The sequence below is a fragment of the Procambarus clarkii genome, chromosome 13, assembly GCF_040958095.1.
Source record: "Procambarus clarkii isolate CNS0578487 chromosome 13, FALCON_Pclarkii_2.0, whole genome shotgun sequence".
Taxonomy (NCBI): Eukaryota; Metazoa; Arthropoda; class Malacostraca; order Decapoda; family Cambaridae; genus Procambarus; species Procambarus clarkii.
Window position 1 is genome coordinate 44,838,024 of NC_091162.1, and position 23,418 is coordinate 44,861,441.

The window sequence follows — 23,418 nt, forward strand, 5'->3', positions numbered from 1 at the left end:
GCCCACTTAACCAGGAACACTTTCATAATACGGAGGCCGCCGTATGTCCAGGAAGGAAGTACAGGGAGTTAAGCATACTTGCCACCAAAGGGTCAGTGAGTACACGGCTGGTGCCCGCGTGAGAGACAGGGTAGACGCCAGACCGTCTGACCTCTGGGGTCAACCGGCGCGACGGCAAATAATAGCTATGACGTGGTCGTGACGTTTTCATGACGTCACTCCTGCTACTGCTCATCGAACGGTCATTATGATTGGTTCCCGCCCAATTGCTGCAATGCTATTGGTCAAATTGTAACTCTTTTTGTGTTGTGTGCCACGAGATGCCCGGCACCCCTTCAAAAACCATTCAAGTGAGGGACACCAAACCTAGAGAACGTGTTCTGTTCTACCGGCCAATAGATTGAACACCGTTTCTTTCTCACCGTCAAGTTATCTCAGCATCTGAAGAATATACTATACACTCGCCCAGAATCACGAGTGTGAATATATTATTCAGAAGCCTAAAGTGACAAATCTCCAGAGCGAAACAGACTGGTATCAGGTAACCCCTGGTGACAAAGATCGTTGTGAATGACTTAGAGTGAACTAAGGCAGTGCCGCCGCCTAAGTAACCTGTGTGTGACTTTACCACAAGTGTACCTGCATGGTACCACAGCCGCCGCCAGCCGCCACGAGCGTGTACCCCAGTACCTCAGTACCTCGAGGCGCCCGCCGCCCTCACTACTACGTGTGGGACATTTGGGGTTTGAATCTGATTATTTAAATATTAATGTAGTAAATAAAATTACGAAGGACCACCCGCTTTTATAGTAAAGAGGGAAACTGAGAATTTCTAATCATTAGATAATTCCTAGATGAACCAGTAACTATGGATAAAATACTAGAGAATATGATCATAAAAATAATTAATGGGCTGTATAATTAAATGAATCAAACCCTCAAACACCTACATTGGGGGGTTATTACTGGAAGTCAGTACGTCCAGGAACTAGTGTGGTTCGTTCACTAATCCAAATTATAATAATCTAATCCTATGAATTATAGTGAAACTAATGTCATTACCATGAATGGGAACATAGATTATAAGTATAGTAATGATAGTCACAATAAACACATGTTAATCCAAAGGAATTCTGCGTATAAGTAATTTCAGAAATTTCATGAATAAATACAAAGAAATCTTAGCTTAAAGACGATTCCTTTATGTAAGCCACGACGTTTCCTCTAATTCCCTGGGCTCGGCTGGCTGACGAATGCGATGGATTAACATGGGAGAAGGCGGCAGGGAGAATTCTTCTCACGTGCTGCAAGACAAATATTTACAGTAGCAACTAATTAAACTACTGAATCTCTATATTCAAGAAATTACGAGTTACAGGTGATAAATAATTAATAACCTGTGGTTTGGTGTTAACATGCGTCGTCACGGTCAATCACCCAGCTACTACACTACACTTTACCGGATGCATCAAATAAAGAGAAGATACTTAGCTAATATGGGCACTATAAGTTTTAAGATTGCCGAAATTCGCGTCCCAGGCTCCGGCTTCAGCTTATCCTGGATAATGGCGCGCTTCACTGGCTGGTCACGTGTAGTCAAGAACCAGATTAAAAAGGTTCCTTATGTTACACCAGCACCAGTTGAAGATATTATCTGCAAGATTGTTCACGCCTCACAGTGGCGACTTTCATCTGAGGATGGCTAACGTCTACCCTGATGGCTGGGCAATGGCGTCTCCTCGTGAGCACGATACGGGTAGGTCTGTCTCAAAGCTTCCCTCCACGTGTACTGGCGTGCCTCTCCACCCCACGCCGCGTCTCGCGTTCATTAGACAAATTATTGTCATGAATATTAGTATTTCTCGCATTTACGCTTGAAATGTTGAAGACTGGACGGGTTTATTATTTAGAAGAGGACAATATTATTATTTGCCAATTTAGTGATAGTAAACGTATAAGGGAGAGGAATTAATGTCTCCCCATGGCATTCACTCATGACATTAACTTTTATTACTAGATAATCGCTATGACTCCAACGCTCTATTCGGCTTTTAGTTGGAGGTCAATTCATCTGTAATTAATTATCATACAGAATGCCTTGGTTATAGAGAATCAATTTAATTCTCAGATACATTGGATATAATGTTTTTATTGCAAGGAAATCTGACGCAATACTGGCGTCGGATGACGTGAGAATTCTAGCCCACTGCACAGATGAAATTATTAGTACATGAGAATTCTACGTGGTGTTAATTTTACTTACTACAATAATTAGTAGAGTTAGTAATAAGTAATGAGAATACAACAGTGTTGTAATCGGTGTTGGAAATTTCCAACATAACTCCGGTGGGAGGATTCTAGGGTCGTAGTGTACTGTGGAGTACTGACCTATCCCGAAGTGATATTAAGATTAGTACATTAGTATGTTAGTACACACATAACGAACGTCCCGGATTTATCAAGGACTTACAAGAACTTGAGTCTTGCTATTTACATGTCAAATGAAACATGTTATTTATAGCCTACACAATAATTAAAGAATTGCTCTTAGTTGAGAACTTATAATAGGCTTGTAGTTTCCCTTAGTGGAAACATGTATTAAATATTGAAACATTAAATGATTAAATTATCGGTAATTAGGAACCCTCTAAAGCTCACAATAAACTCAACAACTAGGGTCGCAGTGACATGTAATGGTGTATTACGTAGCTGCTGAATCGTAGGTAAACTCAGAATAAGTTATCAGTTCCTAAGAACTGATAACACTATTGTATAATTATACAATAAAATATTATTAGTCATTCAAGATCAAGGAGACTATGACACTACAGTAAGGTCACTCTCTAGGGTCGCTGTGACTTGTAACTATTGGGTTACTAGACAATAACATCACGCAGCATCATGATCACCCCAAATTCAAATGAGGAAATTGAATTTAATGTGCACTGCCGTGCAGTAGTCATTCTGACTGATGGTACAACTAATTTGCTAACTAGCTAAAATAATAGGAAAGTAGAGAACTGAAAAGTTTATTCATTAAAATCAAGGAAAATTCTGAGTCGACAGTGAGATTAGTAGCCTAGTCATTCTGACTTATGAGCTAATTAAATGGTAACTCATAGGCTTGACACTGTAAACTTGTTAATACAAAATCACCTTTACATGAATTTGAGTTTATTAAATCAGTCTCTATAAGTATAGTCAACTGTAATTAATGGTGAGTACAGATTAGGCTAGTACTCAGTTGACACTACTAAAGTCCCTAAACCTACTTAAATAAATGGTTTGAATTTCTAACCTACCTAAGTAAGGGACTAAGCTAATTGTGAGCAAAATGTACTCGAATTAACATTGTGAGCAGTATTGAGCTCATTAACAGATCGAGCTATATTGAACTCGTGAACATGGTAAGCTACAGTGAGCTCGTTAGCAGTGCTAACAGGGTGAGCTGCAGTGAGCTCGTTAGCAGTGCTAACAGGGTGAGTTACATTGAACTCGTCAACATGGTGAGCTATATTGAGCTCGTTAACATGGGGAGCTATATTGAACTCGAATTAACGAGGTGGAGTATTGTCTCATTCAATTATCATGGCATGGGGAACATTAAAGCGTTCGATTGTCATGGCGAGCAATATTAAGCTCGTATGCGCATGGGGAACAAGCACTCATATTATTACGTTAATTCTAAGGTGAGCTATATTAAGCTCATGAAGCATGTTAATTAACAATGCTGATGTTTAACGATAATGCATTAAACATATTAGTTCTCTGTAAATTCGCTTACGTATTAGTAAGTTTGCAAGTTTGTTCGTGCTGCGCTCCTACACTAAATAAGCAGAAACGAAAGAAAATCAACTCAAACAAATTAATGCAAGTATTTATCACTAACTCTTAGTGCAGAAAACATGGTATTAAGAAGGTTTTCTTGGCAAACCTTTAAGCGCAAGTATAGTGGACCAGTGGTCCTAGTGAATTTATAATTACTGAAGTTGCTTGATGACTTCATAGTATTACTAAATTCAGGAAATGCCAGTGGCATTGAGTGCTAGATTCTCTAGCCTAACATTATTAATTACCTAGGGAGTACTAGATTCTATAGCCCAACATTACAATTTACCTAGGAAGACTGAGTGTGGTCAATTACTACCTGTCGAGAATAATTCCAGGTCTGCAGTGAATTCAATAGTTTGGTCGCTGTGACTTGTACTTGTTTGAGTACGGACCATTGGTTTTCACTGAGAGCTATGAAACATCTCGGCGAGTATCAATTGCACTACATTCAATCTGAGTTTATTACTCAGCTGCGTTTCTCCTTTTAGCTTGCTGCTGGAGAATTGATTTACTGCTGACTAATTTATTATTGTTGGCAGGTTTAGGCTTGTTCACATTCAGAACTTTACCAGTAAGTAAGTAGCCACTTGCAGATTGGAGCATATTCATTCCCAATCGTTTAACATGTCCAGTTATGAACTGGTAATAGTAGTCGGCTCCTACTAGTACATCTACATTGTTAAGGCTGTCAGACGTTAACTTGTTGTCAGCCAAATTAATTTCACGTTCCTGCAGGAAGTGGGCTGTGTACCCCAGACCCTTAATATTTAAGTCTAAAGGTATTTGATCTACAACAATGGCTTGGACAGCCTTGGCATGACTACCTAGTCGTACAAGCGGTTGAACTACTGAGTATTCATGGGTTCCTCGATTTATCATGGACCCTGACAAGTTTAATTTTACCTGTCCTATTGGTTGTAAATTAAGTGCCTCTGCTGCCCTTTGAGTAATGAAAGTTCTCTGGGAACCTTGATCAAATAGTCCACGTATGGTGATCTTGGCTCCTCTGTTCTTCACTTGAAGTTGGGCAGAAGGCAAAGCAGCATCCACTTGAGATGCTTGTGAAGTTACGCTGTACACATCTCGCACCTTGCAGCACTGTACTGGTGTAGATTCTCTACCTCCTATTCTAGGATTGACATAATTAGTCCTAACTAATTTGCACAGTGCAGCATGATGCTTGCCCCTTTTACACCTATTGCAGGTGTTCAGTGGGGTTTCACAGCTGTTAATATTATGTGGTTTCAGACACCTAGTACATTTGTGTAACTGTTTGAGTCGTCTGACTCTTGTGTCTCTATTAGGATAATTGGTACATTTGTACAGAGAATGTTTTTGATTGCAAAACAAGCACATTCCCCATCCTGCAGATCGTTTAGGGGTTACCGGTTTAGGTAAAACAGTATTTGCAGGTGGTGATGGTTTTGCTGCTTGCATTTGCTTGTTATTTATTCTCTTGGGAGTACTTGGTGTACTCTGGGGAACCATTAACAGGCTCTTGGGAGTGCTCTTTGGACTATTAGGTCTCTTAGGAGCACCTGTGGGACTCTTAGGAGCACCTGTGGGGCTCTTAGGCCTCACTGATGAATCAGTGTTTGACTGATTGTTGTTACATTGATTATTAGCACCTTTGTTACCTAGTGACAGTGTCACTTTAGGAGTTTCGGGTAAGGAAACTGATGTAGGTACAGTTTTGGTGCATTCAGATTTAGCAATAATTGCCTGGTCTGCTGTATGATTGCTCATATTACGCAAACCTGTAAATATATCCTGCATTGACAGGGTATTACCATTCTGGTATACATATAATTTATTAAGTGTGTCACCAGACAATTTTCTTTGGATGATAATTTTAGTCATCCACTCAGTAGTTGTGTGATCCACCTCTTTACTGAAAGAATTTATCAGTGACTCAAGCTGAAAACTAAAGGCTTGTAAGGAGTCAACTGATTGTTCTGGTGAAGATAAATTTAATAATTGGTGCACAAGGTTTATAATAGTCTTCTCATTGTTAGCACTTACTTTAGAAGGCTGTTGTGAGCAATTGTGACCATTACTTGTGTTGCTTAAGGCTTCTTCTGTAGCCTCAGCTTTAATTATAGCTTCGACTGCTGCTGCAGCATTAGCTTTATCATTTTCTGGTTCAGATTCACTGATTATTGCAGCTTCACTTGTTTCATCTGCAGCTTCACTTGTTTCATCTGCAGCTTCACTTGTTTCTCTGGGTTCTTGTGGTAAGCTAGTTAATTCAGTAGCCTTATGTATTGAACTTATAGAATCCAGGGAACATGGAGAAGAGTGGTCTGAAAATTGGTCAGACTCAGTAAACAAATCATCACATGAAGCTGTATTAGATGAGAGGTTAGAAAATGAAGGCTGAACTTCAGTTGTGAATCCTGTGTAATGATCAGCATTGATTAGAGGATTCTCCTCATCTTGAGGTAGCTCATGTATTTCATGTGAGCTGTGTGCTTGCTTGGTTGTAGTTTTTCTACAAAAACGTTCTATCCAATCAGGATCATTTTGTTTCGCAAGCACTCTTTTATAGTGATCTAGCTTGTCTTGAATGGTATCTTCATATTCATCAAGATCATATTCGATCTGACTTAATTCGTCTGGGTCAGTATTACTGCTAAAGAGTTTGTCTTTATAAGCCTCGATGGTCTCCTTCACCTGGACATATTTTTCGTTAGCTGCCTCTGTGTAGAGGTTGAACTCAAAGAAGTCAATTGGATTGTTTTCTAAACAGTTGTCGCAGTCGTTAAGTCGTCTTGATAGGTACTTTTGGAGACTTCTCAGGATAATACTGATTCTCTTTAATATTTCAGAAGTATCCATTCTGGATGTAAATTTGAGCCTTATAAGGCTTATATAGCTAGTGGTATAGCTATGGTGTCTGCTCCTTGATGTAGAGCAGGTATAAGTATTGACAGCCTGGTATTTCTTGAGGCTGGTTGTAATTTACCTCATTTAGAGGTTAGCTACCTACCTAATAATAAGCAACTAAGATTTGAGTGGTACCTTGGTCTCACTACAGGTGTTCCTCAGCTTAGCTCTTCTAAATCAGCCTCAGATGGGTAGTGGACTTACAGTAACACTCAAAGACATACATGGAAATATGCTATAAAATAATTACACAATAAATGGTTAATCCCACCCTTGATAGGGTCAGCACAAAAGAATAATATATATCACTAACTAGCTCAAGCCTAGTCGTGAGAATTTCTACTTAAGAAACTACAACTATATTTAGTCTGTGCTTGTGCCAAATTCAACACAATCACAGCCTAAATTGCTACCTAATGAAGGTTGGCAAAGATTATATTATGGTGCAGTAATGTGCAAATAATTGTGCTGTGTTTTTGGGTTTTTGTATTTTATATAATATACACTCGTATAATTATGTGTATAAGAAATTAAATGAACACAAAAGAATTAATTGTGTTTGGCAAGTATTCTACTGCCGTAAATATTATCTAACTCCTAAATGTACTCCTAATTGTGGAATAAAATATTATCAGGGTTAGTAGTGATTAACTAGTATGAGATCAGTAATTTATATTAGTATACTGGATCCCTAAATGTTAATGATCCACTGACTTGAGTGGATCAGTAATTATAACATGGATTCAGGCTATAATGGACAGTCTGCTGACAGCCATATATTGAAACATTGGTATAGCCTAAATGGTTAACACTTAATTGGTGTTAGTGATTAATATAAGGTTATGAGCTGTTGCTCTTGGTGACCTAAGGATTCTACTTCAGTATGAAGTGTAGGTCTAAATGTTGTGGGTAATTGGCTATGACCCACTAAAGCTACCTTATACATGAGGTGAAAGTAGCAATATGTTAGTGTGATCTGGACTAACTGATGTGTTACACTGTTAGTTGACACAATTAATTAAATAGTTAGTCTAGCTTCTATCACACAAGGATTAGTTATTAATGATTAATATTTTAATTATAAATTTAATGCCTATCCGGTTCGATAAGGACCATAATGTGGGACATTTGGGGTTTGAATCTGATTATTTAAATATTAATGTAGTAAATAAAATTACGAAGGACCACCCGCTTTTATAGTAAAGAGGGAAACTGAGAATTTCTGATCATTAGATAATTCCTAGATGAACCAGTAACTATGGATAAAATACTAGAGAATATGATCATAAAAATAATTAATGGGCTGTATAATTAAATGAATCAAACCCTCAAACACCTACATTGGGGGGTTATTACTGGAAGTCAGTACGTCCAGGAACTAGTGTGGTTCGTTCACTAATCCAAATTATAATAATCTAATCCTATGAATTATAGTGAAACTAATGTCATTACCATGAATGGGAACATAGATTATAAGTATAGTAATGATAGTCACAATAAACACATGTTAATCCAAAGGAATTCTGCGTGTAAGTAATTTCAGAAATTTCATGAATAAATACAAAGAAATCTTAGCTTAAAGACGATTCCTTTATGTAAGCCACGACGTTTCCTCTAATTCCCTGGGCTCGGCTGGCTGACGAATGCGATGGATTAACATGGGAGAAGGCGGCAGGGAGAATTCTTCTCACGTGCTGCAAGACAAATATTTACAGTAGCAACTAATTAAACTACTGAATCTCTATATTCAAGAAATTACGAGTTACAGGTGATAAATAATTAATAACCTGTGGTTTGGTGTTAACATGCGTCGTCACGGTCAATCACCCAGCTACTACACTACACTTTACCGGATGCATCAAATAAAGAGAAGATACTTAGCTAATATGGGCACTATAAGTTTTAAGATTGCCGAAATTCGCGTCCCAGGCTCCGGCTTCAGCTTATCCTGGATAATGGCGCGCTTCACTGGCTGGTCACGTGTAGTCAAGAACCAGATTAAAAAGGTTCCTTATGTTACACCAGCACCAGTTGAAGATATTATCTGCAAGATTGTTCACGCCTCACAGTGGCGACTTTCATCTGAGGATGGCTAACGTCTACCCTGATGGCTGGGCAATGGCATCTCCTCGTGAGCACGATACGGGTAGGTCTGTCTCAAAGCTTCCCTCCACGTGTACTGGCGTGCCTCTCCACCCCACGCCGCGTCTCGCGTTCATTAGACAAATTATTGTCATGAATATTAGTATTTCTCGCATTTACGCTTGAAATGTTGAAGACTGGACGGGTTTATTATTTAGAAGAGGACAATATTATTATTTGCCAATTTAGTGATAGTAAACGTATAAGGGAGAGGAATTAATGTCTCCCCATGGCATTCACATGTGTTGTTAACTTTTATTACTAGATAATCGCTATGACTCCAACGCTCTATTCGGCTTTTAGTTGGAGGACAATTCATCTGTAATTAATTATCATACAGAATGCCTTGGTTATAGAGAATCGAATTTAATTCTCAGATACATTGGATATAATGTGTTTATTGTAAGGAAATCTGACGCAATACTGGCGTCGGATGATGTGAGAATTCTAGCCTACTGCACAGATGAAATTATTAGTACATGAGAATTCTACGTGGTGTTAATTTTACTTACTACAATAATTAGTAGAGTTAGTAATAAGTAATGAGAATACAACAGTGTTGTATTCGGTGTTGGAAATTTCCAACACTACGTGACGTCACCACCTTACTCATCGTCAGCGCCAGTGTGTGTGCGGGTGTCTGTCTGTTAAGCATACAGCCCGCGCCCTACTGCAAGTACCCTCCGTGTCTATGAGTGAAGCCAGCTGTCAGGCCATCTACGAGTGCTTGTGTAAATGTGCCTGAGTGAGTGAGTGAGTAAGGAATGGTACCTATCTGTAAGTACAAGAATCTTGTCATTGTTATATTGTGTCTGTGTTGATCTGAGGAATCAACCACAGTTCTCACCTTCTCATACCTGTCACAGGTCATAGGTGAATCGACGGTGAATGCGTGTTTATCTGTGTGGTATCACTGCATTTCACTGTCTGTGAATGTGAGCTTCACATACACCACACATTTAGTTATTGTGTGATAATATTATTGTGCATGTTATTGTCTGTCCCATTGACAGTGTATTTGTTGATTTATTGCATATCATCATTACCGAGTATCCGGTTGGAACTCTTGTGATCCCATTGCATACCGGTAGTTAGGTTGCCGTGTTAATGATTGGCTGCCAACTGTGTTAAGTTAGGTGTTTCTCCAAGAGTGGATACGAGTCGTTTAGCCAGACGTCAAGAGCCTCGCTAATATAACCATAGCTTTGCTGACGCCAATCTAAAGTAAATCAAGCACCCTGTGTATTAGTGGTTAAGTTAGTAATAAACTACTGTTAAGCTATATGCGGTGTTTCCGTTGAACCACTTCTGAATACTGCCAATATTACACAAGCCTTCAGCTCTAAGTGTCTTCAACACCGAGTTGCCTATAAGTCACTAAACTATAAATGTGATGAGGACCCTAGGAGTCCCTTAAAGGGTTAAATCATTGAGGAGATTCCAACGATCAACGTGGAGCAGGACCAGGTGAGGCTAGTCTGAGATGAGACCCTCAAGGACTCTAACTCGACCTTGCTCCCAAGCCCTGTATGGTTGCTCTCGTATTTTCTATTCTGCTAATTCCGACAGCTTCGTGAAGCGTCTGCCACATGTACATTGGCGACGTACGCATTGCAGTCGTGAAAGCAAAAAAGAAACACCCCACAGTCCTAAACTCTGGAATGGCCTCCTTAATGAGATTTAAACATTGTTCTTCTCTCAACCAGTTTAAAAGAGAAAACAAAAAGTAAATTTATGTAACCAGCTCTGTTTGCCTCTTCTCATCTTGCATGAGAAGAGGCAAATGGACCTGTGTTTGATGTTACTTTGAACATTAATTACTAAATTTTGGCTCTCACACTTCTACAATTATAAAATTACTTACCATGTTCTGTTGCAAAAATTGCAGTCTCCTATTATTTAAAAAAAAATTTCATTTCCTAAATCTCTTCAACAATTCAACATTTTAATTTACTCATTTAGGTATTACTCCATTAAGCTTGTACAATACAGTATATTATTTTCACAATTTTTTCACATTATGCACAGAATGATATTTGTGGTTTTATCCATTACTGTATATTTATTTCCATAAAATAATAGGAGCAATGTAATTTTTTTATCTATTTCTATGACAATATTGCCACTCCAAAACTTTTTTAATGAGAAGAGATCATAAATGAGATGGCACCCCCTTCTAGCCTGTTCCATCTCTCATTGGCACTTTTCTACAGTATATGCACTGTTTGAAAGAAAATTAAATTGCTTAAAAATTATAAACCGTAGATGCATGGTATAAAACACTTGCCTCTTATAATGCTGGTTCTTCAGTTTAAATATTGATCAGTAAATCACGATTAAAATTTTAATTTCATAAACAAAAATTTATTATAGAATTATATAAAAATAATGAATAATTATAAATTCTGAATGTAATTACAGTACTTAACCCTTGCAGGTGTGTTGCTTTAAAACAACTCTCACATTTGCGGACTCCATCGGCGAGATTTTTGGCCCGCTGTTAACTGGCCACCAAGTGGTCGTCATCCCTAAGGTAAGAGCGAGTTCAACAGTATACTAGAGAGGTCACCCTGCTTTCTGAACTCGGCCACTAGGGCCAAGCTCAGTTCGTAACAGTTTGGAAAGCAGGTTTGCCCTAGAGTAATTCTATCTTATACAAGACAGGATTATGTAAGTTAAAAAGTGGTTGACAATACTGTATGTTTCCCTGTTTTTATGGTTCGGAATGGAGAATGGAGTGCCCAACCACTTGGGCTGGGCGGTAGAGTGACGGTCTCGCTTCATGTAGATCGGCGTTCAATCCCCGACCGTCCAAGTGGTTGAGCACTATTCCTTCCCCACCATCTCATCCCAAATCCTTATCCTGACCCCTTCCAAGTGCTATATAGTCGCAATGGCTTGGCGCTTTCCCTTTAAAAATTCTCTTCCCCATAAAATATTTTAAAACATTTAACCAAAAGACACTAATTTTGATCAACAGGCCGTGACTCGGGCTGTGGATGAGATGGTGGCCGTGCTGGAGAAAGAGAAAGTTGGAAGGCTGGTGTTAGTGCCAAGCTTGTTGAGATCCATTTTACTACACTGCTCTGCAGATGAGTCTCCAAAGCTGTCATCTCTTAGGTATGAACCAGCTAGTCTTCTCAGTAAAGTGCAGTATTCATAATATCATGCTGCACTTCAAACATATATTAAAGAAAAGGGTGTTTGTGTGGAGAAGAAATAAATTCCTGACAACAGTGTAAATGAAACAAAAAAGATTTTATTTGTAGGTAATACTTCCCCCTCTGAGGAGAGAGAAATTTCTGTAGAGTGAAATGTTTCCTGAATTTACCTGATGGTCACTGTATCTCTAGTAGCTTTCATAAGGACAGGAAAGTGGAAGCTTGGCATTGCCCCCCTCCCATTTTCCTGATTTTATCCAGCTGGATTCTGAATTCCAACAGTATTTTGGAATTTAGGGCTTCAACAGGTTATCTTGGTTATCTTGAGGTTATCTTGAGATGATTTCGGGGCTTTTAGTGTCCCCGCGGCCCGGTCCTCGACCAGGCCTCCACCCCCAGGAAGCAGCCCGTGACAGCTGACTAACACCCAGGTACCTATTTTACTGCTAGGTAACAGGGGCATAGGGTGAAAGAAACTCTGCCCATTGTTTCCCGCCGGTGCCTGGGATCGAACCCAGGACCACAGGATCACAAGCCCAGCGTGCTGTCCGCTCGGCCGACCAGCTCCCGGTCAGGTAGGCAATTCCATGGGATTAAAATCCTATCGGTGATAAAGCATGACATCTGACCTGTTGGACGCTTCATTGACCTAAGAAAGGCTTTTGATACTGTTAACTTTAACTACCTCTTACTTAAACTCCCCCATTATGTAATCTGTGGCCTTGCCCTGAACTATATCCGATCCTATCTTAGTGACAGACACCAATATGTAGCCATTAATGAGATAACCTCTCCTACTCTACCACTAACCGTATGGGTGCCACAGAGCAACATCCTAGGACCCCTCCTGTTTCTTATATACATTAATGATCTGCCTAATGTCTCTAACATGTTTAAGCCTATTTTGTTTGCTGATGATACTACTCTCATCTACTCTGACCCCAACCCACTTATATTAAATAATGTTGTAACAATGAATTAAAAAAGAGCCCACTTATGGATGTCAACCAACAAACTCACAGTAAACATAGAAAATACCTACTACATCTTATTTGGAAACAAATCAACAAATTGAATTCAGCTTCAGATAGATAATGTAAACATTAGCAATAAAACTTATGAAAAGTTTCTTGGCCTTTACCAAGACAAGAGACTCAGCTTCAGCACCCACATTCAACAAATAACTAAAAATGATTTCTAAAACAGTTGGTATACTCTCTAAGTTCAGATACTATGTACCCTACTCTGCTCTCCTATCACTCTATTATGTACTTATCTATCCCTATCTTACTTATGATATCTGTGCTTGGGGTTCAACCTCTGCAAACTACCTCAAGCCCATCATCAACCAGCAGAAATCTGCTATCTGGATAATAACACACTGCTTTCAGACAACACCGCCCCCTTTGTTTAAATCCCTAAATATGCTAAACATAATTCACTTCATACATTCTTTTGTGTCAATTACATGTATAAAACGCTTTTCTTAAATGCAAACCCTGCTCTGAAACTCTTCCTGGACAAATGTAATAGAACACATAATCACTACACCAGACATAAATATCTCTTTGATATCCCCAGAGTCAAACTAAATCTGTGTAAACACTCTATGCAAATACAGGGACCTAGTCTATGCAACTCACTCTCTAATGTATTGAAAAGTTGTCCAACTTTTGCCTTATTCAAAAATAAAACCAAAAAGTACCTAATTTCATCTTCATAGTCTTCTACCTAGTGCTTTATCTTCACATTGTTTCTAGTGCTACCCAATCCCCCATTATTTGTACCTAAGCCATATTCTTTACCATTGTAATCTTAGATCATCTGATATCATGGTTGTTGTACTGAGTGCATATTCTCCTGCATTATTCCTTGTAATGATCCACATATTGTGCTTCAGTGAACCAATGTATAACCTTGAGTTGTTTTCCCAATATATAACCCTGAGATGTTTTCCTAATTGTATCTAGTAATCCTTCTTCATTATTGTGTATTTCTATTACTGTGTATTATTCTAATTTGCGTTGGTGTAAAAAATTATTGCTATGTGCCTGTAATTTTTTTTTGTCAATTTTACTGTTAATTCTCTAAAAATTATCTGTTAGTTTAAAGATCTGCTTTAAGATTAGTTTAGAGAACTTGCCTGAAACGCTTTGCGTGCTAGTGGCTTTACAAAAATGTAATTTCAACTTAAACTCTATGTTCTCTGTTAACCCCCAATGTACCTTCTTGTATATAAATAAATAAATAAATAAATTAAAGAAGTGGTGTGGATCAGTAACCTCCAAATTGTTCAGCCTTTTCAAAGGTTCGATAATTTCAAGGGGAACAGGAAAAATTAGGGGTTTATAATTGGTGTGATTTTCCTAAATTAATAACAATTTAGTAATAAGAATACTTTATAAAAATACATGATTGTAAAAAAAAAGATGTACAGTATAGGTATTTTATAGTCAAATTTTTGTCCACAGGCTGTGGGTGTGTTCTGGTGAAGTGCTCACATCAGACTTGTTACATTCCTTCTTTGAGACATTCACAAATGGCCAGGTGAGTGTCGCACTCAGCTGCCACTGCAAAAGAGTAAAAGAAATCTCAATGTGTTTTATCGTGTACATTAAATATATATATATATATATATATATATATATATATATATATATATATATATATATATATATATATATATATATATATATATATATATATATATATATATATTGAGCCTGCTCTTCCCTCCAAAGTTCGTCGATACATACATCTATATAAAACTAGTATGGATGAAATATCCAACAACGACAACAACATCTCCAAGGTTTGCCAGAGAGCAAAACGTATGCAGCCAGGAACACCTGCTCCACCTCGAACCACCAAACTACCTGTCTTGTCGCCGGCTCCTCGCTGATTGGCTGCGAGTCCAGCTGTAACTGCACTCCACCCACCATACTACTTGATGTCTGGGGCCGCCACGACCTCAGTCTTCAGAATATCCCGTGTTTTCGACAAGTTAACACGTCTCGTTGGTAGACTAAGCCCCAGGCTTACGTGTACTAAGAGAAGTGATAGCTTGAAGCCAATATTCCGGCACCTATTTACTTTGTTTGCCATACTCTTGTTATTTGCTCACTTGTCTTAACGTAACTTTTCATTTTGCCATTTGATTATTCTTATTACTTTGATTGATTTTATTATACGAATTGAAATTGAAATTGAAATAAGTTTATTGAGGTAAAATACACACAAAGGGATGAGGTAGCTCAAGCTATTCTAACCCCATTCAGTACAACGTGTTAATATATACATAGACACACATCACAAATAAACATATTGCCAAACATTCTGAGAGGTAAACATATACATTTCCTCCTTCACAAGGAGTATGTTATCAGACGTACACACAAATACTTTTATGACCTAGGTATACTGTATAGACAATTTGCAAGAGACATGCAGATAATTCAACAAAATATTACAATCTTGGTGCAAAATTCTTATATCTCTCAAGAATATCATCAACCTTTCCGTTGTGACACATCCAGGCTATTTGTTCAGGAACAGTCCTATCTCAGTGTTTCTATATACATTAATCAACGGACAATCGAGAACATAATGGTCCAGGGTGTGAGACCTTAACATACCACATAGTTTACACCTCGTGTCATTATCATGAACATCTAACCCGTATTCCCAGTAATAATTGTACCCAAGCCTGAGCCACATGTACACAGAGTCACTCCAAGCATTTCTCCTTTTACCATAAGTGAAATGGGTGTTTTGACTCACATACATGTAGTGTTGCATGGTTTGACTACTCTCATACATTATCTCTCTCCTCTCCACTCCCGCCTGTGCCTGAATAATTCTGATTTTGCTTCTTATTTGTCTCATTGTGAATTCACATTCAATGTCAACTTGTGGTTTTGATGTGGCACGTTTGGCCAAGTCATCCGCCACCTCGTTGAGCACTATTCCAACATGAGATGGAATCCACATGAATTTCACACTAACCTTTCAGCTGTATCTCAGTTATTCTTCTCTTACAGTCCTCAACTATAGACATGAAGACTGGGTTTCGACTGTTTAAGGACTCCAGTGCTCCTCGGCTATCGATAAATACAAAAACATTTTTGTCATCATGACGTACTTCCTCCAAACACGCCAGAATGGCCTGCAGTTCAGCTTGTGTGGATGATATATAATTACTAAGCCGGAGTTCAATTATCCTGTCCACAGTCCCAAACTCCATATAATCCCTTATTAGGACACCACACCCTGCCCTGCCATCCTCCGCCACCGACCCGTCGCAATATACATGTAAACTGTTGCCTCTTGGTAACCGAGATATCATGCTTCCATACAAACACCGTAATTGTCCCGGTTCATGATGAATCTTTTTCGCCTTGAGGGGTACAATTTCGACGTCTATTTTCCGTACTTTCCAGGGAGCAGACATATTACACTGTCGAGAGGGTTCACAGCAGTCAAGTACGTCGTATTCCCTGAGGTCATGAGCTAATCCCCTCGTGTAGCGTGTCTCCCTCAGTTTCCTGGAAGTGTGTACGTCACTCAAGCAGGTCTGAACGCTCTCAAACAGCTTATCCACTCCTTTTCTCTACATGAAACGAATAGATACTCTAGTGTTAATGTCACGGACTCTATCACACACACTCTGTAAATTTAATTCCATTCTCATTATTTCAATCATTGCATTTCTTTGACATCCAAGAATAATCCTCATAGCCTCGTTCTGTATCAGCTCAATTTTTTTAATTCTGCCTTGGCCTGTGTAAGACAATACAGGTGCTGCGTAGTCTATCAGGGACCGAACAGTACTTATGTATAACATCCGCAAGATAGGTACCCCAACACCTTTACCAGAAAAAGCCAGTGCTTTCAGAGGATGCAGACGGGCTTTACATAAGGTGCTGATATGATTTATTTCAGCATTTTTACTCTCACATGTGTATCCAACATACATGCCCAGATACTTGTACTTCTGAACACGGCTCAGTTCCACACCATTTAGAGTAAGTGTTATATTTCTTCGTTTCCTATACTCGTATTTGGTTTTATCTGCATTTATAACTAAGCCTAACTTGTGACAGGTTGTACCAAGTATGTTAAGAGCAGTTTGAATTTTGTTCCCAGAAGTGCCTTGTATAAGAATGTCATCAGCATATATGATCGTCGTGACCCCTGGAGGATACATCTCTGATGCTAATCTGTTCATTAATACATTGAATAAGGTGGGACTTAATACTCCCCCTTGTGGGGTACCTAACTGAAACCTCCGTTCCTCAGACATGTAACCCTGGTAATACACCTGACCTTTTCTGCCTTGTAGATAATCCCTTATCCAGTGTAGCAATCTCCCTGTTATTCCCAGATTGGCTAATTCGTATAAGATTACTTCCCCATTGGCTTTATCAAATGCTCCTTGTAGATCAACAAAAACTCTACAATTGTCATCCACATTAGACAAACACTTTAAGAGACAATCCGCAGTACTTTTGCCTTTGATAAAACCAAAGAGATTACTGGACATGTTATCACCTACAAGGTAGAGTAGCCTATTTAACAAAATCCTTTCCATCATTTTACAAAAGCAGGATATTAAGGAGACAGGTCTGTAGCCTCCGTTAGACTTAGGGATAGGAATGATGACAGCCTCTTTCCATTTTCTTGGTAACTTTCCCTCTCTATAACTCATATTAAACAAATCAAGTAAGGGGACTAGGTTTCATACCGGCTAAATAATTAAGTATGTCATACGTTACTCCATCTTTTCCCGGAGCAGTAGAGCTGCCACTTTTTATAGCATCCAGTAGCTCATCGTGAGTTATCTCAGTGCATGTTATACGAATTTGTATGTCCATTTTATTCATGTTTTGCTTTCTTTAACATAATTAAAATTTCATTGTTAAAATTTACTTGTGTTTTGTGTGTCTTCTCCTTACCTTACCACAGACGAAGTTCCAGAATTTCTATTTTTTTTTCTATATGTGACGAGGCCATACCCCTAGCATTTGAACAGCCGAACACCAACGCGTTACCGTCACATATTATATGGGGGCCTGTCCTAGGAGCTTCACTCAGGTACTGGTGCCAAGTGGTAATTAATGGTAAGCGTATTTAACTTTGTTAACGTAGCTTTTACTATTTTTCATATTCAATTTCATTTTTTATATGGTGCGGTGTGTATTGTGCATTACGAGAGTAACATATGGTGAAGGTGAGACAACTTTGGATTACGTGGTGACTGTAGGCCTCAGTCATACTCTTAATTGGTCATCTCTCCCTCCGTGTTATTACTCGTGTTTACCATCTTTGTCCCTTGGATATTTCTCATTTTTGACAGATCATCACATTGGTACCCTGGTACTGTGGTCTGCCCCGGGTCAAGTGCACCTAATCTTCTGCAATCTGACTGTAGGAGGACAAAGAGGGCCATAGTTCCTCTAGCTTGAACTTTAGTTGCTGAATTGGGACCTCAGCAGCAGTTCTCGTCACCAGTTGACACCTCGCACCCCTACACGTCAGTCAGAGATGATGATACATACAACGGTAGGGAATTAGCTTACTTTTTCAGAGCACAAAAGTTCGCTAATTCTGTAAGTATCATATTAATTTCGGTAGGAAAAACTTGCTTTATGTCCTATAGAGACTCGGCAAGGTATGCCTACATCCTTGGACTACCAATTTTACTTTTGAGGCAATTAACTGTTTCATTTGTTAGTAGGATTTTCTTGCCCTTATCCTCTTACATGAGTACCGGGTACAAGATTTCCTGCGCCCTTGATTTAAATTAATCATTTAACACCTTGTACTTAACTTTAATTGTTAAAGATACCACAGGATAGGTACCAGTTGCCACGTTGTCCTGTTTCTGACATTCACTATAACGGTATATTCGTTGTACATTTATTTTGCTAACTTCACCATGTTTCGTCTCCAAGCTTTCCGTGCAAATCCAGCAGGTGAAATAGGGACTTTAAGTCGTGCCAAGAGAACTGAATTACAAACTCTTGCACATGAGTATCAACTAGAAGTTCCCTACCAAGCCAACAAAAATGACCTACACAACCTGTTGCTGGATCATTTCTTAGAGGAAGGTAAGATAGGCTCTGAAACTCATGAAACTTACTATATTGCAGATAAAACTGACTTGGCAACGATGAATCTCAAACTAGAGCTGGCCAAGATTGAACGTGAGCAGCAAAAAGAAGCGGCTGCCATACGAAGGGAAGAACAAGAACGTGAGGCTGCCTTGAGGAAGGAAGAACACGAACGTGAAATCGCCCTCAAGGAACGTGAACTCGCCCTCCAGGAACGTGAGGTTGCAATGCTCCAGGAGCGGGAACGCGTACAGCTTGAAACAAAACGACGCGAGTTGGAGATGCAACGTGAACATGACAAGCAACAAGCGACTCTGGCTCTAGAGTGTCGTCAACGAGAATACACGTTGGAAACTTCACACCTCGCTCAACGCCAGCAAGCTACTGCCAATCTTCCCGTCAGTTTTAATATATCACATGCAAGTAAGTTAATGCTATCCTTTGTAGAAGCAGAAGTTGATGTGTTTTTCACCACCTTTGAAACCCTTGCTAATCAACTCAGTTGGCCTATCGACCAATGGGCCACACTTCTCAGAGTCCATCTTACAGGTAGAGCTGCAGTCACACTCAGTACTTTGGCGTCTGAGAATGACTACCAGACTCTGAAACAAGCAGTGTTGGACGCCTACCTCCTCTCTACAGAAAGTTATCGAAGGAAATTCCGTGACCACCTGAAGGCAAGTACCACTACCTTCCTCGAGTTTGCTAACACAAAACGGAGATATTTTATGAAATGGCTGGAAGCAGCACATGGCTCTACTTTTACAGAACTCGTCAACCTGATGCTTGTTGAAGAATTCTTGAGGCGTGTGCCGCCTCCTGTCCGTCTATACTTAGCAGATAAAGAAGAAACCGACTACCTGAAGTGTGCTAAGTCGGCTGACACTTACAGCCTCATCCACCGGCTGACACCCGAACCATCCTCCAGTAAGAAGTCGTGGTACAGTTACGAGAAAGCGAGCACCGATCAAGCTGGCTCGCAATTGTACTGCAAGTATTGTAGACTCTATGGACATACCATAGACAAGTGTGGTAAGTCTCAATACAAGGGAACCACTGACCCACAAAAACCCAAATCAACTCCTCCTAAGTCCGGTAAGCCTGTGATGAATGTTGGTGTTAATGTTAATGATCTTTCTCTTTTCAGTAACCACCTGTATACTGGAACTGTCTCTGCCAACGGTTCAAATCCGGAGGGACGTTTCAAATTGAAGATCTTGAGGGACACAGCGGCTCTTCAATCGATCATCTTGAAGTCGGCTGTGCCCAACATCGTCTACACCGGAGAAACTGTCTTCATCACTGACCTCACTGCTACCACTCCATACCCTCTCGCCAGAGTCCACCTGGATTGTCCCTACGTGAACGGAGAAGTCCAAGTCGCCGTCAGGGAAAAGCCTTTTCCCATGCCTGGAGTGCAACTTCTCCTAGGCAACGACTTGGCAGAAGACCTGCAACCAACCAACCTGATCGTCATGGACAAACCCCAGGTGTGTAACTCTGTGCCAATTAATCCTATTCTAGCGTATGTTCCAGCAGAGGTTCAAGAGAGTGATGAAGTTTCTCCTCCGGTTCTCGTGACCACCCGTGCATAAGCCGCACGTCCACAGCCAGCTGACTCTACTGCTACCACTGTCCCTCAAGACCCTCAGAAACTACCCCCGAATCTGACCAAGTTGGAGTTCCGTAAGTTGCAGAGGGAAGATCTTACTTTAACACCATTGTTTTTCCAGGCTGAGACTCAACCCGACAGTATTCCTGGGTTCTTCCTAGAGAACGACTTGCTCTACCGCAGATATAGACCCAGTAAACTGAAGGAGGAGGACGATTGGGCCAACATCGAACAACTTGTGATTCCTACCAGCCTGCGGCCCACTATTCTACACCTGGCCCACGGAGCACTCTCCCACTACGGCTTCAACAAGACTTACCATGGAATTCGTCAAGACTACTACTGGCCAGGTATGGTAAATAGCGTCAAACAGTACGTAAAACAGTGTCATACATGTCAGATGGCAGGCAAACCGAACATCTCCATTCCCAGAGCGCCACTGATTCCCATACAGGTGCCTGCGGAACCTTTCCACAGACTTATAATAGACTGTGTTGGTCCTTTACCTCGGACCAGTTCAGGTAACGCCTATATCTTAACCATCCTGTGTCCTACCACCAGATTTCCCATAGCAGTTACAGTGAAGAACATCACGGCTGCTACGGTTGTAAAACATCTATTGAAGATCTTCACTCAATACGGATTTCCCAGGGAGATTCAGAGCGACTGTGGTACCAACTTCACCAGTGATCTCTTCAAAAGGACACTGGAGGAGTTCAACATCAAACAGGTATTGTCCAGCCCCTATCATCCTGCTTCACAGGGTTCTCTTGAACGTAGTCATCAGACTATCAAAGCACTCTTGAAAAAGTTTTGTAGTGAAACCTCTAAATATTGGGATAAGCAAATCGACCTTATAATGTGTATTTACAGAAGTCTTCCCAATGAGTCCCTAGGAGTATCTCCTTATGAGATGCTCTACGGCCGTAAGTGCCGTACTCCCCTTGAGGCTTTCAAAGACTCTCTCCGAGATGCCACCTTCAGTGAGCATCAGAATGTGCCCCAGTTTCTTCAAAACCTTCAACACATTCTAGAGAGAGTCCACCGCTTTGCCCATGATAATCTATTGAAAGCCCAGGAGAGGATGAAGACTCATTACGACCAGACCAGCAAAGTAAGAAAATTTAAGCCAGGAGACTTCATTCTAGCATACTTCCCTATCCCAGGTTCACCTTTACAAAACAGGTTTTCAGGACCCTACCGCGTCAAAGAGTGCAGAAATAACAACAACTACGTCATAGAGACTGCAGATAGGCGGCGGAAGACCCAGAAGTGCCACGTCAACCTCCTGAAGCAATATAATGGTACTCCTCCCACTGTCCTGATTAACTGTTCTACCTTCACAGAACCCTACATCCACAGTGAGACCTTCCCAGCTTCTCCTCCCGAAAGCACTGACAAGGAGTCAGCGCTTTCTAACTCTGAAATCCTTAATGATCTTCCCAAATACTTTCAGGATAATAATAGTGCTCCTTTGCCATATTCTAATTCCACTCTCACCTCGTCAGATAAGCCCTTCATCCTCCATGTCGACGCCAGTGGTACCGACGTTGGTGGTGTCGTGATGCAGCAACGAGGCGAGGAGAATACACCTGTCGGCTACTACTGCTACAAGGAACTACGGAACAATTGGCAAGGAACTACTCATCATCCTGAAGTTCCAGCACTTCACTCCACACCTGAAAAGTGCTCGGTCCACCATCAACACGGACCACACCACCCTACACCTCCTGCAGCACGCCCACTTCTCATCTCAACGTCTTCTACTATGGGATTGATAACTGCAGAAATTCAACCTGGAGACACGCTATACCAAGATTCCAACAACATCTTGGCCAATGATCTCTCCAGAGTTTATGAAGTAGAAGCGACTCCATCTATTACTCCACCACATAACGACGTACTTCTTCCAGAACCGCAGGCTTCGGGGGAGAGTTGTGACGATAATCTCCTTCAAGAGATTGAGCCTGTTCTTCCCTCCAAAGTTCGTTGATACATACATCTATATAAAACTAGTATGGATGAAATTTCCAACAACGACAACAACATCTCCAAGGTTTGCCAGAGAGCAAAACGTATGCAGCCAGGAACACCTGCTCCACCTCGAACCACCAAACTACCTGTCTTGTCGCCGGCTCCTCGCTGATTGGCTGCGAGTCCAGCTGTAACTGCACTCCACCCACCATACTACTTGATGTCTGGGGCCGCCACGACCTCAGTCTTCAGAATATCCCGTGCTTTCGACAAGTTAACACGTCTCGTTGGTAGACTAAGCCCCAGGCTTACGTGTACTAAGAGAAGTGATAGCTTGAAGCCAATATTCCGGCACCTATTTACTTTGTTTGCCATACTCTTGTTATTTGCTCACTTGTCTTAACGTAACTTTTCATTTTGCCATTTGATTATTCTTATTACTTTGATTGATTTTATTATACGAATTTGTATGTCCATTTTATTCATGTTTTGCTTTCTTTAACGTAATTAAAATTTCATTGTTAAAATTTACTTGCGTTTTGTGTCTTCTACTTACCTTACCACAGACGAAGTTCCAGAATTTCTATTTTTTTTTTCTATATGTGACGAGGCCATACCCCTAGCTTTTGAACAGCCGAACACCAACGCGTTACCGTCACAATATATATATATATATATATATATATATATATATACATAT

The 23,418-nt window shown here is 40.2% G+C and overlaps 1 protein-coding gene across 1 annotated transcript in view; it reads left to right on the forward strand.

The window, feature by feature from the left end:
* The window catches only part of LOC123757333 (beta-alanyl-bioamine nonribosomal peptide synthetase ebony-like), a 128,937-nt gene that overhangs the window by 55,999 nt on the left and 49,520 nt on the right, over nucleotides 1-23,418 (forward strand). Inside the window, exons 6-8 of the mRNA XM_069324126.1 lie at nucleotides 11,297-11,392; nucleotides 11,840-11,979; nucleotides 14,492-14,567. Coding sequence (XP_069180227.1) covers nucleotides 11,297-11,392; nucleotides 11,840-11,979; nucleotides 14,492-14,567 — 312 coding nt within the window. The remainder of the gene's footprint in view (nucleotides 1-11,296; nucleotides 11,393-11,839; nucleotides 11,980-14,491; nucleotides 14,568-23,418) is intronic.